Source organism: Balaenoptera ricei, chromosome 1, assembly GCF_028023285.1.
Source record: "Balaenoptera ricei isolate mBalRic1 chromosome 1, mBalRic1.hap2, whole genome shotgun sequence".
Lineage (NCBI taxonomy): Eukaryota > Metazoa > Chordata > Mammalia > Artiodactyla > Balaenopteridae > Balaenoptera > Balaenoptera ricei.
In genome coordinates this window covers 14,588,277-14,606,117 of record NC_082639.1, presented here as the reverse complement: position 1 = coordinate 14,606,117, position 17,841 = coordinate 14,588,277, and the positions used below count along the sequence as shown (strand labels likewise).

The following is a 17,841-nucleotide window of genomic DNA, read 5'->3' as shown; positions in this document are numbered from 1 at the left end:
AGGAGGTGGTTAATGCTGGGGAGAAAGAAGCCTGAAATTGAAGAGTCTACTCCCTGCTTCTGTTTTCCCATCCTTGGAAGAAAAGAAGTCAGTGCTGAGGAGTTAAAAAGGATAAAGGTCTTTTGTGGGCTCACACGTTGTGTCACTGTCACAGGAAGGATCGAAAGTTTGCCCTTAAGAACTTGTAATAATTTTATGATCTGTGCCTCTTCTTCCTCCAGCCTGGTGGCTTCACCATTGAGATCAGTAACAACAACAGCACTATGGTGATGACAGGCATGCGGATCCAGATTGGGACCCAGGCGATTGAACGGGCCCCATCATATATCGAGATCTTTGGCAGAACCATGCAGCTTAACCTGAGTCGCTCGCGCTGGTTTGACTTCCCCTTCACCAGAGAAGAGGCCCTGCAGGCCGATAAGAAGCTGAACCTCTTCAGTGAGTCCCCAGCCCCTAGCGTAGACTGTATCCTTCTCGTTATGAATTCTGACTGGGTGGCCGCTTCTCTGTGGCTTTCCAGTATTCTAGGAACCCTCTGCTCTACTGATAGCTCTGTGGTCTCTGCCATCATGAAACTTTGAGCTTCGTTTGAGATATAAAGGAAACAAGATGACAGGAAAGGGATATACTCGAGAATGGGAGGGGTAAAGACAGGGTAAAACTCTGCTTCAGGGCTCACTTCTGTAGGGTTGGGTAGCCTTGCTGATGGGGCTGCCTGCGTGTTTGGGCAGAGAGGCAGCAAGATTAGCATGTGAAATCGCAAGGCTTTCTTAAGGCGCAGATGCAGGCCTCAGGGCACATGTCACTGAGAGATGTTTAGCAATGCCTTTAAACCCTCAGAGTACACATCCCTGAGCCTTTCATAAGGCGGGCAACTTTCCCTACCATTTACTGGCCACCTGTCTGATACTTTTCCTTCCGGAAACAGTTGCTGTTGGTATTCATTCATGATGATGATCTGTGCTTTGAACAAAAGGAGTGTTTAGAGATCCCTGGGGGTGGAGTTGGGAGATACGGTACCCTGATAGCACCAGAGGATCCCTACACCGGTGCTTGGCGACTCTTCTTCTGAGTAGGAGACTTCATGGGCTTTTGGTCCATGGAACTGTTTCTACACGTATTCAGCATCTATACAAGATGGAAGTGCTACTGAAGTCTCAGGAGATAAAGTTCCTCTATGCCTGTGAAATCAATGAGGCTTGCTACTTTGTCCAGACTAGTCTGGTCTTTGCTTTGGAGGTGGTGGTGGTAACCCTTCAGAGAATGCGCTTCCTAAAGGCTTGCTCTTGCTTACTGCAGTTGGGGCCTCGGTGGATCCAGCAGGTGTCACCATGATCGATGCTGTAAAAGTCTATGGCAAGACTAAGGAGCAGTTTGGCTGGCCTGATGAGCCCCCGGAAGAATTCCCTTCTGCCTCCGTCAGCAACATCTGTCCTTCAAACCTGAGCCAGAGCAATGGCACTGGAGACAGTGACTCAGCTGCCCCTGCCACCACGAGTGGAACTGTCCTGGAGAGGTACCAGCACTGGCAGGGCCTGACTTCAGTTCTCACCGGTTCTCACTCCCCCAGCAGAACCTGTGTCTCGAGAGAGTGAGCCTCTAAGTGTCCCAAGTCTGGCCTGTGATTTTTTCAGGATTTCACTCAGTGTCTCCTTAGTGTGCAGACAGGCCTGGAGGCGGCTCAGAGCCATCTGACTCCCAAGGCTCTGCCTGGACCCTTCTGTCCCTTCCCTTCTCTTAATAAGCTCAGGTACCCTTTGGAGTAGCCAGAGGCTGCTGACCAGAAGATGCTTAAGCCAGTATTATAGATTAGGATCTAGTCTTGCTGAAGTTATAGGGAAAAATCTTCCCTTTCATTCCGATTTCATCGTCTTCTCATCTTCCTCTGCAGCAGCTACTTCATGTGGTAATAACACTGCGGGCAAGAGGCTGTCCCAGGCATCTTGTAGCAGTTCAGAGCCTCCTGAGGCTCCCCCCAGTGGCCATCTTAAGCATTGCGCTTGGCTTCTTTGCGCTAGGGAGCTGCTGGTTTGCCATGGTAGATGCGAGATGTAAGATGTTCAGTTCTTACATTGTAAGTCGTAAGAATAGCCTGGCTTGGAATCACTGCCTCCCGCCAGCAGCCTCCCCACCCAACCCCTTTTCTCTCTCTTTCTTCCCCCCACCCCCACCCTATTCTTATATTGTTTGCTTAGGATGTATTTCCAGGTTTCTCTGAGCTTCACATTTTTTTCCTTTTTTTTCTTTTGCTTCTCCCCCAAGTTCTGAAACTGAGTCCCTAACCAAGCTGGACCGGTTAGTATGCCCTCTTTCTTTTCTCTGCACGAGCGAGTGTGTGTCAGAGAGCGGTGTAACTGATGGCGTGGCTTTGCCTTGATTCTGCTTCTGTGGAAAAGTCCTCCTGCTTCTTTCTGTTCTGGTCATTGCATGGCTGCAGAGCTGTCCCGTGTCAAAGTGGAGAATGCGGAGGGTTGTACGTGCGTGCTTGGTGTCAGCCGCTTCAGACTCTTAGCCTCCCCTTCCTTACCCCATCCCTCTCTGCTTCCTCTCTACAGTGGATGAGAAGCGGGGAGGGGGCGCCAGGACAGTGGAAAAGTTCTACTGTCTGAAAAGCCACCAGAGAGCTTGTTCTGTCCACCGTGGTTTTATGTCCCAGGTCTCTCTTTCCTGGCTCTTTACTGCCTTCCTCTGCCCCTTGCCCTTTTTCTCTCCAGCTGCCTTCTCCACACTTTCCCCTCTCTGTCCAGAGCTTCAGCCCTCAGGATGTTGGTCTTTTTACCGTGCTGCATTAAACCCACAGGAGTGAGCCCTTGGGAGCGTGTCACTTGGTACCCTTCAGTGGTTGGGTTTCCTATCCTTCCCTTAGAGAAAATTGCCCAGTTTCCTAAAGGTGCTTTATAGGACCCTTTGAACGTTGGCAATTGGCGTGCACCTGAAAATACAGCTTGTTCTCTTCCCCGTACTTGGGGAACTCATACGAAGTGCCTTTGTGCATTTTCTTGGAGGTGTAAGTAAAATATAACCCCAGCTCTCCCAGTATAAGAAGATGGTTTTAACCTTTCCCTTTGTGTGTCCCCTTTGCCTACTGATCTATGGGGCACCTGAGCTTCGGGTCCCATTGCATCAAGACTGTTAAGCCCTTCTCAGTGATCCCTGCCACAGGCAGCAGGAGGAAGCACATTTATCCTCTTTGAGGAAGAAAAGCCCTGTCTTGGAGTTACGGATTATGAACATGGCCTCAGGTTGATCTCCGAGCAGGAGCCAGGTTTCTTCTGGCCTGTAACACAAGGAAACGATATGCATGGTGCCTGTGGCAGGTCTTATTGTGCTTTGATTTTGTGTTTGGCATTCATTAGCTGTCCCCAAGGTCCTCACGACTGTAGTCTGTGCAGGCTAAAGCACCAGGCAGAGAGAAGGGTTGTTGTTGTGCTCACACCAGCTTTTCTGTCTCCCTAGGCTGGTTGTGAGTTCTTTAGAAGCCCTGGAAAGCTGCTTTGCTGTTGGCCCAATCATCGAGAAGGCAAGTTACTTTTTTAAAGCACATGGGAGCTTTCTGAAGAGGCAGGAAGTCAGTGGAGTCATCAGAGGCCTTGAAGCCTTGCAGCTAAAGAACATTTATAGCATAATCTTGATTTGCAAAGATGATCCAGAGGAATCTTCAGCTTAAGGCCTTATGTCCTACTTTTGGGGGACCCATAGTGAGAGTGTTTTGTAGAATAGGATGAGTACTGATTAAAGAACACTGTTCCGGGAGTCATGACCTTGGACTCTCTTTACCTGTATTGTGGGAGGATTGTAATTTCTGAAATTCTTTGTTTTGCTCCTTGTGGTCCATGGAGCCTAACCTAGTCCTGGTGGCCGGGAAGGGAGGAGGGGGTGGGGGGCAGAGTGTGGGCAGTTTATCCTGCATGGATTTGGTGGGGTTAGTGACAACCCTGCTGTCTTCTGCATCAGGAGAGAAACAAGAATGCAGCTCAGGAGCTGGCCACTCTGCTGCTGTCCCTGCCAGCGCCTGCCAGTGTCCAGCAGCAGTCCAAGAGCCTTCTGGCCAGCCTGCACACCAGCCGCTCAGCCTATCACAGCCACAAGGTAATCAGGGGTGCCTTCTGTCGAAGCGTAAGTTGTGGTACTGACAGGGAATCAAGCAAATTGGCTTTTTGGATGTAAAGCAAAGGTGTAGCAAAGTAAGGTGGGGAGAGGAGAGCGTTGAGATTAGACCCACACATCCTAAAGTTTCTTCTGAGAAATTAATGAATATCACTCAAAATGAGGACAAGCCAGTCATGGGCCACTGGTTTGCATTCATTTTGTTCTGTTACTCTAATAGGATCAGGAAGATTTAAGGAAGGGAGGGGAGGGATGCTTGGGTAGGGGTGGCTTCTCACTGGCAGAGTGGGGCGGGAAGTCACTCAGGAGGTCAGGGCTGCTGGCATGTGCACTCCTGCAGCTGTGCCGCAGCCCTCAGTGAGGTGTACTTGCTTGTGATGAATTTGGTAAGTGGTTGTTGGAGAGACTGAGGGGGAAATCTGGGGAGAGAGGGTCTCACCTATAAAAGTAAGTAGCGACTGAAGGCAGTAAGTTAGGGCAGTTTCTATAAATGGGAAAGATTGTCGACAGTTCAGATCCATGAGGAGGAAGCCACCAGCTCGGATGCCTTGGTTAGCTTTTGTGCCTCAAACCCAGAGAACTGAGAAATGTGAGTTTAACCTGCTGAACCTCTCAAGGAAAGGCGATTTTGGAAACATAGCTTTGGTATGAACCTGCAAAGAAATGACTTCCATAGGAAGGAGATCTGGGATGTAACTCTGGAGAATCGGCTGGTATTTCTAGTTTTCCTATCATACTTTGATACTGATTTCATGGCTTTTGATTTTTTTTTTTTACGCGTCTTTAATGTTTTATTATATGAAGAAGTTGAACTGTGTTGGGCTGCTTTGAAGATTTGTTCCAGGTAGTCAACAGTAATTAACCTGTTCTCTTGAGAGGAGGTAGCCATCCTGATGATCTGTCAGTTCCCCTCTCCTCTGTGCTTTAGTACCCAGGCCTTCCTTGCTTTTGGTTCATCCTCTGTGATTCTTTTGTTGTAGGATCAGGCCTTGCTGAGCAAAGCTGTGCAGTGTCTCAACACATCCAGCAAAGAGGGCAAGGATTTGGACCCTGAGGTCTTCCAGAGGCTGGTGATCACAGCTCGCTCCATTGCCATCATGCGCCCTAACAACCTTGTCCACTTTACGGAGTCAAAGCTGCCCCAGATGGAAACAGGTGAACTTGGCCTGTATGGCTGTGGTCCTGAAATCTGCTTACTACACCACCTTCTTTACTCTCTCATCTTCTTCTTGTTCTCACTGGCTTCTGACTGACTGCACACTCTGAGACAGGGATTTTACTCTCTTGTCTTTATATCTTGAAGGGCTTTTGACATTAGAATTGTATAGTTCTAAGTAAATGCTGTTTCCAGTGCTTACCCCTTGGATTGCTCTTGAGTTTATTTTGTGCTCTGGACATCAGATATAATCTGTCTCTGAATTTACTACCTCTTTAAGATCTTCAGGGTAAAGTTAAGCTTGTGCCCTGGTTGCTTTAAAGTAATAGGATCATGTCTTTTGCTTTCGTGCTGTACTTTTGCCAGTATTTTATTAATATCTGTAGCCTTTCTCAGTGCTTGATTCTATTTCCTCCTCTCTCCTCACATTGGCTGGGTACCAAACCTGCTTTGCTTTCATCAAATAGAGCTTATTGATGCCTTTACAGTTCTGTTATTTCCATATTTCCATATGCTGTCATCATCCTGTTCCTCCTCTAGTACTATAATTCACGAATCATTCTAGAAAATTGCAGATGTTCCCCTAGCTTTTAGAAGTTGAACAGTTGCACCTGAGATCTCTGAATCTGCTGTAAGCTCCTGAATGCTCCCCTTCTACTTAATTCTAACATACAATGTTTTCTGTGATATTCCTTTCCCAGACTGTTTTTTTCCTAGATGTGCCTGCTGGAGTCTAGGGATAGTTGGCATATTGACTGGGGCCCCACTTGAAACTCCCTCCCCAGGCAAGCTTCCTTGACCTGAGTTAACCTTAAAACAAATTAAATTCCATCTTAGATTTACCGTCGTTAATAATTTTTTTTCCTCCTGCTTAGAAGGAGCGGATGAGGGGAGAGAACCTCAGAAGCAGTTGGAGGGAGACTGCTGTAGTTTCATCACCCAGCTGGTGAACCACTTCTGGAAACTCCATGCATCCAAACCCAAGAATGCCTTCTTGGCACCTGCCTGCCTGCCAGGTATCATGTTAAAAGGGATACTTGATAGTGAAGCCTGATGTAAGTTTTTTCTTGGAACAGATTGAACTCTTCACCTTTAGCCTTCATCATCCATCTCTTCCAGAGTGGATATTTAGTGAATATTTAGGAAACAGAAGCCTGTGAGATCAGTGTTCCTGATAGAGGAATTTAGCAGTGTAGCAGAGAAGTGGGACTTGCTTGTATCTCTCACGTCGGATTGAATACTTCACATAAAGAAGTGTGTGCGTGTGTGTGCCCTTAGTGGTGTTTATAATTGTTTTTAAAAAAGTCTTTGAGGGGACTACCCTGGTGACGCAGTAGTTAAGAATCCGCCTGCCAGTGCAGGGGACACGGGTTTGATCCCTGGTCCGGGAAGATCCCACATGCCACGGAGCAACTAAGCCCGTGCGCCACAACTACTGAACCTGCGCTCTAGAGCCTGCGAGCCACAACTACTGAGCCCGTGTGCCACAACTACTGAAGCCCGCGTGCCTAGAGAGCATGCTCCGCAACAAGAGAAGCCACCGCAATGAGAAGCCCACTCGCTGCAACTAGAGAAAGCCCGCACGCAGCAACGAGGACCCAGTGCAGCCATAAACAAACAAACAAATAAATAAATAAATTTATTTATTTAAAACAAAACCCAAAAAACATCATACTAGAAACTTATTTTATTTCTAAGCTACTGCTGCCTTTGGTATTTAACTTTTCACACTGTCTAAGGTTTTTAGGTGGAAGAGTAGTAAGGTTCTGAATAGCAATCTAGAAAAGTAGAAGGACCCCTGTTACTCATTTGTGTTTGGACATTGCTTGGGCAGTAAACCCAAAAGGCCTGTTAGGGTCATCTTTATCACCTAAGGTTTGGGGATAGTAGGGAACATTTAGACTCTGCTCAGCTCTTCACATTTCTCTCCCCTGTCTTTTGATATCCATAGAGAGTAGACACCTGTTTATTTCTGTGATGCAGGATATTTGGAAAGGCTTTTGGAGACAGTTTGGGAGATTTAGGAGACTATTAATAAAACAAATCACAAACGATGCCTACAGCCTACATTCTATGTGTGTGTTTCGTTTGTTTGTTTTTCTGTGTGTGCTTGTCATTTTCTTGTTAGCTTGACCTTTACATGGGCATAAGAATTTGTACTTTTGTCTTTGACTGTCAAGTAGTTGGAATTTTTTTCACCATCTGTTTCTCCCCTTTAGGCCTAACTCATATTGAAGCTACCGTTAATGCTCTGGTAGACATTATCCATGGCTACTGTACCTGTGAGCTGGACTGTATTAATACAGCATCCAAGATATACATGCAGATGCTATTGTGTCCTGTACGTATCATTACAACCCCAGATAATCCTTATCTGGGAATGTCTGGAAAAAATTTTTTTTATAAGTTTGCTAATTAATGAAATAAAACAGACTTAAAGGAGGGTGATGGGAATTAAGAATTTTACATATCAGTAAAGCCTTTAACATCTTACTCATTCCATGGAAAAGAAGGTTTGAAAAGGGAATGGACTTGGTTTGTTTTGTTCAGTGCTGAGTCCCCAGGGAATATACTGATGGTTGCTTCATAGTTAATGCTAAGTAAGTATTAATTAAATGAGTACCTGAATGAACATCATCAAGATCTATTTCCAGTGACTCTGGCACAGAAGCTAGTGTTGGAAGTACTGATTTTAGCACAGAGCTAAGTGACCCTGATCATCTGATGAAAAGCCAAAACCAATTTGTAGGCAGCCAAAGGGACTTCAGGGCCAAATGACCTGCCAGTCTATTACCAGGAACTAAGATACAAGAATGTAGCATATGGGGCTTATATATGCCAGGTTGGGGAAATGGGCTTAACTGCTGACCTGATTCAGCAGGTTGCAGGTGAGAGTAGGCAGATCTTCCACATGCATGTGATTGTCCAAGAAAGGAAAGTGTTTTATAGACAGTTTCATGAATAATATTAAAACCTAAGAATGATGGTTTCCTTTCAACCTCAGGATCCTGCTGTGAGCTTCTCTTGTAAACAAGCTCTAATTCGAGTCCTAAGGCCGAGGAACAAGCGGAGACATGTGACATTGCCCTCCTCCCCTCGAAGCAACACTCCAATGGGTAATGTGAGGTCTGGGTTTAGGCTTGTGCGAGTGTGGCGGGGGGAGAAGGGAAATAAAGCACTAGGACGTGCTGCTCATGTTGACGAAGGCCCTGGAGACTTTTGGTTATGTATCCATTGTTTTACGCTGCCTTATTCCATGAAGAATTGAAGGTGGTGTATAAAAAACGCATAGTAAGTAGAATAAAAAGAAGGAAAATCGAGGCCAGGGGAAAATAAAGGTACAATAGTAAAATCAAGCCAAGGACATAAAATCTACATCACAAAGTCCTACATGGCTGTTAAGTGAAGATCTTATTTTTGGCTGAAAACTTCCCAAAAGCCAGAGTGAAAATAAAATGAGAACAGTTCAAAAATCACAGTGACTGAAGAAAAAACCCGCCATTTTTCAGGAAATGAAAAATTTCCCCTCGTGAAAGCTCTTACATTAAGGGTCCATTTTGTTGCCTAATGGGTAGTATCTTCAGCGGACTTACCTACAATAAGATTGACAGCAAATTTCACAAGAGATTTCCCTCTTGATACAGTTGGATACGAGTCAAGGACATTTAACATTTTAGGAAAAGCAATTCTACCAATTGTCTAAATCTTAGCAGTAGTATATTGTGTAACTCTGGTTACTTGGTTTAGCTCAGAAGTTAAACTTCCAATGAAAGTCACATACATAGTTTAAATTTTATTTTAGTCACGTGATAAAGAGTAAAAAGAAATATTTGAAATTAACTTATTAATAATCCAATATATCAAAAATATTATTTCAACACATAATATAAAAAATTATTAGTAAAATATTTTCCATTCTTAAAAAATTTTTTTGTACTGTCTTAAAAATCTAGTGCGGGGCGGTGGGTGGGAGGGAGGTCCAAGAGGGAGGGGATATAGGTATACATACAGCTGATTCACTTCATTGTATAGCAGAAACTAACAACATTGTAAAGCAATTATACTCCAATAATTTAAAAAAATCTAGCGTGTACTATATACACTAACATCACATCTCCATGTGGACTAGCCACGTTGTAGCTAGTGGCTGTGGCTACTGTGTGGTCCAGTGCAGGTTTAGAGGAGCGCAGGCAGCTTCACGACCTTCAGACAACCTTCCTTGAGTATCATTCATCTTAAGCTTTTGATGAGTCAGGCAACAATTTGTGCATCTTTTCTCTGTGGAGAAGCTAGAGTCCGGATAGTTTATGTTTCCAGTTAAGGTCATATCCACATACTTTTTCAGCCCATTGAGTGGAAGGCAAGGTCTCCATCCTTTTCTGATAATTAGGAGTCTAACCTGGGCTTCTCCCTTCTAGAGGGCTTTTCCCCTTCATACAGAAGCTGGTCCGGGTAGGACCTGCAGTGCTGTGCTGGAAGAACCAGCTTTCATTCGATGGTTTCACATTTCAATTGGTTCTTCTCTTAATGATTATGTAGTGTGAAAATCTCACTGACCCAGTTGTTTTGGGGGAAAAAAAGTAAGATAACACTCCAGGCTGCCATGACAGATAATAGATAAACATCTCAATTGTATTATTTCCCCTGTTTTGTCCCGGGTCTCCTGAGGGTTGGCACAAGCTCATGGGACCTGCTGGTCTTAGATTTTTCTGCTTTATGGAATCCAAGGGTTTTTGTTTCTGTTTTCCTTCATCAGCTGGAAAAGACTTCTCCTAAGTGGAGCAGGCTGTCACTGCCAGCCCCACCTTCCCAGATCCTGCTAGGTCCAGGAAGCAAGAGAAAAAGGCCAGGCATGGCTCCCTGGAATTTATCTCTAAAGCACAGGGCACTAGCTGGTAGCTTGCTTGTCTTGGTTTTTGTTGCTATGTAGCTTATCTTACCACACGCAGAGGGAGGAAAGAGCAAGCACCTTCAGGTGACTGGGGTTTCTTTGACTCAGGAGACAAGGATGATGATGACGATGATGACGCAGATGAGAAAATGCAGTCGTCAGGGATCCCGAATGGTGGTCACATCCGTCAGGAAAGCCAGGAACAGAGTGAGGTGGACCATGGAGATTTTGAGATGGTGGTGAGTCTCTGGCAGCAGGAGAGGGGAGGAGGAGCCTCAGAACTCTCCTCTAGCTCTTGTTCAGTGGACTTCCACAAGCTGCCTTTTACCACGGGACACTGACAGAGCTTTCTCTCTGCAGTCTGAGTCGATGGTCCTGGAGACAGCTGAAAATGTCAACAATGGCAACCCCTCTCCCCTGGAGGCCCTGCTGGCAGGCGCAGAGGGCTTCCCCCCCATGCTGGACATCCCGCCTGATGCAGATGACGAGACCATGGTTGAACTAGCCATTGCCCTGAGCCTGCAGCAGGACCAGCAAGGTAGAAGGCAATGCCAGGAACACAGTGGCCCATTGGCCTTGCACAGGAAAGAGGGTTTGGCAGTTACTGATATCCAGCTGACTTAGCTCGTCCCCAGATTTGGGGAGAGGTTGATCTGGGTGAGAGCTGTTCAGAGATACAGGTGGAGAGTGAGAGGGATCGTGGTGGGATTTTTAGTCTGGGAGCCAATCTCATAGTTTCTGTTAGTTTGGTCTTTTGGATTATTTCCTCCCAAATCTGTTAGATTCCTCCAGCCTGTGTCCTGCCTGAGCTGAAGGAAGGCTTCCACCATCTCTGTAACTAAATTTGGTGGGTGGACAGCAATGGCTGTTGAGTAACTTCCTCTAGGCCAGAGGGGGTCACACGCTGGTGAGTTTAGACTCCTGAGGGCAGCAGGTGGCCAAGCGGCGCTGTGGATGGGGTCTGGAGGGGATGCTGTGCTCACTCTCCACTTGTTTCCCAGGCAGCAGCAGCAGTGCCCTGGGCCTGCAGAGCCTGGGGCTGTCCGGCCAGGCACCCAGCTCTTCCTCTCTGGACGCAGGAACCCTCTCTGACACCACAGCATCAGGTAACTGTCCACAGCAAGGAGCGCGGCTCAGGGCCCCAGGACCCTCAGGCCTCGTTTCCAACGCTGTGAGAGTGTAATGGGCAGCTGCTTTGACAGGCCATTCTGGACTTCCTGCTTGTGCCTTTGCTCTAGAAATGCGGGTGTGGAAGGCATAGTGATGCAGCTTGGCAAAGGCATTCATGGCTCTGCTTCCCTACACTTTGCATGCTGCCTGGCTTCAGCTAATTCCCCAAGGAAAGGCCAAGAGAACAGCTTGCAGGTTGATCGGCTTTAGAGCTTAAATCACAGCTTTCAGGGTTCTTCACCAGAGTTCTAACATTTTAGACAGTTTCAAAACGGAGACAAGAAATGGAGCTCAAACCTTTTAACTCTTTTCTCTTCATTTGCAAATAAAAGTGAAGCTACAAGGAGCTGAGTTACACTTCAGGTCAGCGTGGGATCTGAGCTTGGTGGGTAGGGTTTTTATGGACAATTCAAATGCATAGGAAATCTTCAGACCTCATTTTGTGTTTACTTTCAATCTCTTTTCCTAATCTGATAAGAAAAAAAATATGTCCTGAGTGGAGAGTTGGACCAAATAGAGGAGGATGGAACATCTGAACAATCTACTGGAAAATCAGCCCCTGAGTAATTTAAGGGTTGATTGCGAGTTTTCAGACTGATGTGTCCCTCTATTTGTTTTCTTTTTTTTTTTTCTTTGTTTCTTGTTTTGGGCGTTTTATCCTGGATAGATAAGAAAGGGAGAAACTGGCTGTCCCCTGTCGCCTGCTGCCATGGCTTGTTGCTTTTCTTAGGTCTCTTTAGTTGCTGTCATTTCAGGCTTGGAGGTCACTGTTGTGCTGTGCCAGTTGTGTTCCTACTGTGCTCTGTGGCTGTCTTGGCTTTTCTCCCCCATGTATCTCATCCAGCATTTTCCTCCTGTCTCAGCTCAGCCCTGATCCTGGATGCTGTGGCTGTCTCTGGGGAATTTCCTTGCTTCATTATTAGCATCTGATGAGGAAGATTAGGAAGTTTGAAATTTCCAAATGAGCTCCCCTCTGGACCATCTGATTAAAAAAACAGACAAGGTTGATTTGAGAGCTCATGATAAGTGATTTCCTAGCATAAGCATAAATTGATTCCAAAACAAATCTCATGAAAATTCAGAATCTATGCTTTTGAATGGTAATGGCTATTTTCCAATCTCAGCAGGTGTCAGTAACACCTAGACTGTGGTGACTGTGAAGCGTTTTAGCTAGAAAACTGAGTGTCCATGTCACAGATTCTTCTTGAATCTCTGCACTGTTTTACTTGCACTGTGATGTAACAGCGAAGGAAATGCCCAGTGAACTGGGTTTTCACTTCTGTCTAAGTACTGTTTGCAATGCACCATGTATAGTGTTTGTTCCTGTTAGTGATTAACCAGCAAAGCAAATCCTTCCCTTTTTTCTTTGACAACAGGATGTATAAACTGCATTGTGTCTTCTGCACTATGTAGTTTGATGCTTTTGCCCCAAAGAGGGGTTTTTACCTGTAACAGCTCTCGTTACTCTCTCAGCTCCAGCCTCAGACGACGAGGGCAGCACAGCAGCAACTGATGGTTCCACCCTTCGGACCTCCCCTGCTGACCACGGTGGTAGTGTGGGCTCGGAGAGCGGGGGAAGTGCAGTGGACTCGGTGGCTGGCGAGCACAGTGGTAATATGGCTGGAGGTCCTGATATCCTTGGGCAGAGAGGGTGGGGACAAAATAGAAATCCCTGCCTGGGTCCTAGGATTGGTTTCAGCAAAGGGGAGTTTAATTATCTGTTAGTGGAAGAAAAAAATGACATACATAATCCCAAATCATGATTAGTTGAAAACAAGGATGGTATGACTTTGAAATCAGTCCTACGGTGGCTTTTGCTTCTTCTGTTGTGGAAGAGATTTTGGGCAGTCCCATTGTTAATGATCTGGTATATTAATATAGCAGGCCATCTGTACTGGCTGGTGGGGGTTGGGCTTCTAGAATGAGGAAGCATGACAAGCCATTTTGGTTTGATCTTAAAAATCAGTCTCTGCTTAAAAATTGGATATGAAAATTTTTTGTGGAAGAGATATAGAGTAGCTGATAATTTCGAGATTCCCAAATCAGTATGTGTTTCTTCTGGAGTATGAGATGGAAATTTATCAACAGTTGAGATTAATTGTTCTTGTGGGTGGATCTTCTGTTCTTTGGGTACCCAGAGAGTCATTTAGTCATTTAGTCATTTAGTCCTGTGGGGCCGAAATCGTGAATTCAATCCTTATTGACCTTCACACAGAAGAAAAAAATTTTCTAAAGCTACCAGTCAGGTAATTGCTGACTTAAGAATGCACTGGATTCCACCGTGCCTTGGGAGTTGATTTGTACTTTTTAAAACATTTCCCTCTAGTATCTGGCCGGAGCAGTGCTTATGGTGATGCCACAGCAGAGGGGCATCCGGCTGGACCAGGAAGTGTCAGTTCAAGCACTGGCGCCATCAGCACCACCACTGGACATCAGGAAGGAGATGGCTCCGAGGGAGAAGGAGAAGGGGAAGGGGAAGGAGATGTCCACGCTAGCAACAGGTCAGGAGCTGGCCACTTGCACTCAAGAGGCTTTCCTAGGGGAGAATGTTTCAGGAATAGGATGATGGATCAGTTGCAGGAGGTGGAGTGGTGGTAACAGTTTATTTCTTTTGAAATGGAAAGGTAATAGACTCGTGAAACAATTTAAAAACCTTAAGAAGTGTTCTAGGTCTGTCTTCTGGTCCTAATTAGAATTTCATCAAATCAATTGCAGAGAGAATAGAAAGTGGTTTTTTTCGTAGGGCCCGCCTATATCCCTTAGTAAAAGGGATTGTCGTAAAAACACGTGTCCTCCTTAGTCAAATCTTTCTTGTTTCATCATTAACTGTACACTCATTTTGTAGCTTTCTCTTCATAAATGACACTGTTCTGGGCTCAAAAGTGATAGTTATTAAGTAAATACTAGAAATAACTGCTTGTTCAGCATGTTTATTAGGTAATAGAGAGATCAAACAGCAAATACAAGTTTATGACTAGAAATACCAGTGGTGGGGCATTTGGCAAATTGAAAGTAATCCATAAAATCCTAATCCAGCCCCCTGAAGAAATTCTGGTGGTATTTGGTACTGGATTGGTGGAGGAATGTATTCTTAACCAAAAGGTGACTAGAGAAATAGAAGAGGAGGAAGAAAAGAAACCTAAGAATATACTCGTGATACAATGTTTGTTAAATTTGGTGAGGCCCATAGTTATCGCATTAGTGCAGAAATCAGTATTTTGAACTGAATGATTTCTATCAGAAAAAGAGGTAACTGAACAGTCAGGCATCGGAGACATTTTGGGAGGGCATCAGTGAGTGTTTCCTCTATTCCCTGTGTCCTTCCACTTAAACTCTTGCAGCATCCCTTTGGGGAAGATGGCCTCTGGCTCAGTTAACTGTTGATATTTTGATGGGATTTGTTTCTTAACTGCTTAACCTAAAAGGCATTTTCTACTTAATCTTTTTTTTTCCTCTTCATGTGATTTCTTGGTTAATTCCATGTGTTCAGATAATGTGATCTTTGTGATTTTTGGTTCTTTGAAGTTTATTTTTCAAAATATTTTTAATCCAGTCTACCTTTGCTTTTTAATTGGAACAGTTAAGTTCATTTATAACTGATGTTAATTACTGATATATTTGAATTTATTTTGTGCTTCTTATTTGTTCTGCCTGTTTCCGTGTTTCTTTTTCTTTGTAGCCCTCTTGTGGGTTGATTTGCTCTTTTCTCATTCCCCCCTGCCCCAACTTTGCAAGTTTGGAGGTTGTTTACTCTGTTTCCAGTCTTTTAGTAGTTATACTAATCACTTCAACATGCATACGTAACCAAAACTAAAGTTAACTAAGAGCTGTATCTTCTTCCTGAATGAGTACCTTAGAAGACTTTGCTCATTCTTATCAATTTAAGCTATTATATTTGTGTGTTTTAAGAAAAGTCTTTTTAAAGCTTTCAAGATATTATTGCTCTTTTATATAATTTATGTAGTCAGTGTCTGTTTAGATTTGCTCACACGTTTACCACTTTCTACGCCCATGTTTTCTTTGTGCATCTCAGACCTTCCATCTAGGATCATTTTCTTCTTGAAGTATGTCATTTAGATTTTCCTTTAGGGGAGGTCCCCTGCTTTCAAAATCTCAGGTTTTGTTAGTCTGGAAAATGTCTTTATTTAGCTTACATTTTGTGGATGTATTTTTGATGGGGATAGAATTTTGTGTTGATGGTTTTATCCTCCCAAAATTGAAAATGGTATCCATTGTTATTGCCAATGAGATGTCACCTGCTGTTACAATTATTGCTTCTTTGAAAACAGTGTCTTTACTGCTGCTCTTAAGATCTTTATCTTGTCACTGTTATTTGTAGTTTTACTAGGATAGGTTTAGGATGGATTTCTTTACATTTGTTCTGCTTGAATGTTTGGGTTAGTGTCTTTTATTAATTCTAGAAACTTCTCATTCATTAATCTCATTCAAATATCTCATTCATTAATCTCATTGGGCATTGCTTCTGCCTCATTTTCTGTTATTTCTCTTTCTGGGACTTAAGTAGATGTTAGACCATCATATTCTCTTCTCCATGTATCTTAATATCTCTTTTCTTTCTTTTTTAAATTCCTCTGCTTAGTTATTTATAGTTTCCTAAGATTTATTCGAGTGACATCAGAAAACATCAAATACATAGTTATAAGTTTGGAAGATATATAACACTTCTACACTGAAAACTATAAAAGCTCATTGAGGGAAATTAAAGAAGATCTAAATAAATGAAGGAATATACCATGTTTATGGATTGAAAGACTCATTATTATAAAGATAACAATTGTCTTAACATTGATACAGGTTCAGTATAATCCCGGTCAAAAGTCTTAGCTGGCTTTATTTATGTGTCAAAACTGACAAGCTGATACTAACATTTATTTGGAAGAGCAAGGGACTAAGATTAGCTAAGGCAATATTGAAGAAAACCCACAAAATTAGAAGACTACACAACTGTAGCTTATAAAGCTGTGCTCAGTAAGACAGTGGGATATTGGTGCAAGGATAGACAAAATAGATTAACAAAACAGACTAGCGTTCAGAAACAGATTCACACATACATAGTCAACTGATTTATGACACAGATGAGACTTCTGTACAGTGGAAGAAAGATGGTCTTTTCAATCAATGGCAATAGGTTGGTTGGAAATTAATATGGAATAAAATGAGTCTTGACCTGATCATACACAAAAATCAGTTGCTATGGATTTAAACACAAAAGGTGACACCGTACTGGTTTTAGAAGACAAAATATCTTCATAACTTAGGGTTGGCAAAGATTTCTTAAATAGGACACAAAAAGTATTAGCCAAAAGGAAAAAGATATATAAACTGGACTATATTTCAGCAGCTGATTCTTTTTTTCCTGCTTTTGTCTCAGCATCAGGATTTGAGTCAGCTAATTTTTCTTACAGACTCCTGGATGGGGAAAAAGTGGTACGGGGGGAAGTGGTATATTTGTTTACTTTTAAACTCAGGGTGTAGCCTTCTGTGTTTTTTTTATGAGATTCTCTTTGAAGACTCTCCTCACTTGGGGCAGATTCTAGGCCTCTTTTCTTAGTCCAGATGCCTTGTAAGGTCCTAGCAACCTGATGTACAAGTTGCCGTTAGAGCATCATAGCCTCAAGTTTTTGGATGCCCTGAAATCAGTCTCAGGGCTCTGCTTACCCCTCTGGATTTCTATCTTTACTCATTTTCTGGCCTAATAATTTCTTAATTGCTAGTGAGCTCATTATTGCTTTTATTTTGACCTTGTATTCTGTGATCTTTCTAAATTCACTTAAATTCTAATTATAGGTTTTGATAATTAGATTAATCCTAATTATGGGTTTGGTAATTAGATTAATTCTTATCACAGATTCTGCATGAACAGTCTTGTCTCCTGTAAATAATGACATTTAAGTTTTTTCCCTTCAATCTTTACACCTTTTAACTGTTTTCTCTTGCCTTATTGTATTGGGTAGGAGAGAAGTGGTGATGGTGGAAATCCTTACCTCATTCCCAGACACAGGAGAAAAGGTTTCCTACTTTACCATGAAGTATGATGTTAAGTGGAAGGTTTTCTGGGATATTCTTTATCAAATTAAGTTTTGCTACTAGTTTGCTGGGAGATATTTTATCTTGGGTTGGTTTTTGAAGCTTTCCAGTTGCTTTTGTGGCACTTAGTTGATTATATGTTTTTCTCCTTTATTCTGTTTAAGGTTGTAAATTACAGTAATTGATATTTTCCGTTATTAAACCAACCTTCTGGGGACACCTGATCGTGATGTCTTATCTTTTGTATCACTGGATTTGATTTGCTGATACTTTATTTAGGCCTGTAATTTTTCTTCTTTGAAATGTTTTTGTCAGGTATCGGTATTCATGTTATTCTGGCCTCATAAAGTAAGTGAGGACATGTTTCCCATTTTCTGTTCTCTACAAGAGTTTGTGTAAGATTGGTTTTATTTCGTCTGAATTCTTGGAAAAATTTAGCCGTGAAGTCACCTGGGTCTCTAAGGGAAGA

At 43.4% G+C, this 17,841-nt stretch overlaps 1 protein-coding gene across 8 annotated transcripts in view; it reads left to right on the top strand.

The window, feature by feature from the left end:
* The window catches only part of UBR4 (ubiquitin protein ligase E3 component n-recognin 4), a 126,936-nt gene that overhangs the window by 51,726 nt on the left and 57,369 nt on the right, over window positions 1-17,841 (top strand). For 2 of the 8 annotated variants that reach the window (XM_059915030.1, XM_059914980.1), the window contains exons 48-61: window positions 222-438; window positions 1,300-1,516; window positions 2,263-2,295; window positions 3,457-3,520; window positions 3,955-4,089; window positions 5,088-5,262; window positions 6,139-6,279; window positions 7,483-7,604; window positions 8,268-8,379; window positions 10,263-10,393; window positions 10,515-10,692; window positions 11,156-11,260; window positions 12,780-12,935; window positions 13,651-13,825. In XM_059915030.1, coding sequence (XP_059771013.1) covers window positions 222-438; window positions 1,300-1,516; window positions 2,263-2,295; window positions 3,457-3,520; window positions 3,955-4,089; window positions 5,088-5,262; window positions 6,139-6,279; window positions 7,483-7,604; window positions 8,268-8,379; window positions 10,263-10,393; window positions 10,515-10,692; window positions 11,156-11,260; window positions 12,780-12,935; window positions 13,651-13,825 — 1,961 coding nt within the window. The remainder of the gene's footprint in view (window positions 1-221; window positions 439-1,299; window positions 1,517-2,262; window positions 2,296-3,456; window positions 3,521-3,954; window positions 4,090-5,087; window positions 5,263-6,138; window positions 6,280-7,482; window positions 7,605-8,267; window positions 8,380-10,262; window positions 10,394-10,514; window positions 10,693-11,155; window positions 11,261-12,779; window positions 12,936-13,650; window positions 13,826-17,841) is intronic. The other 6 variants (XM_059914996.1, XM_059914989.1, XM_059915013.1 and 3 more) reach the window with 6 other exon arrangements.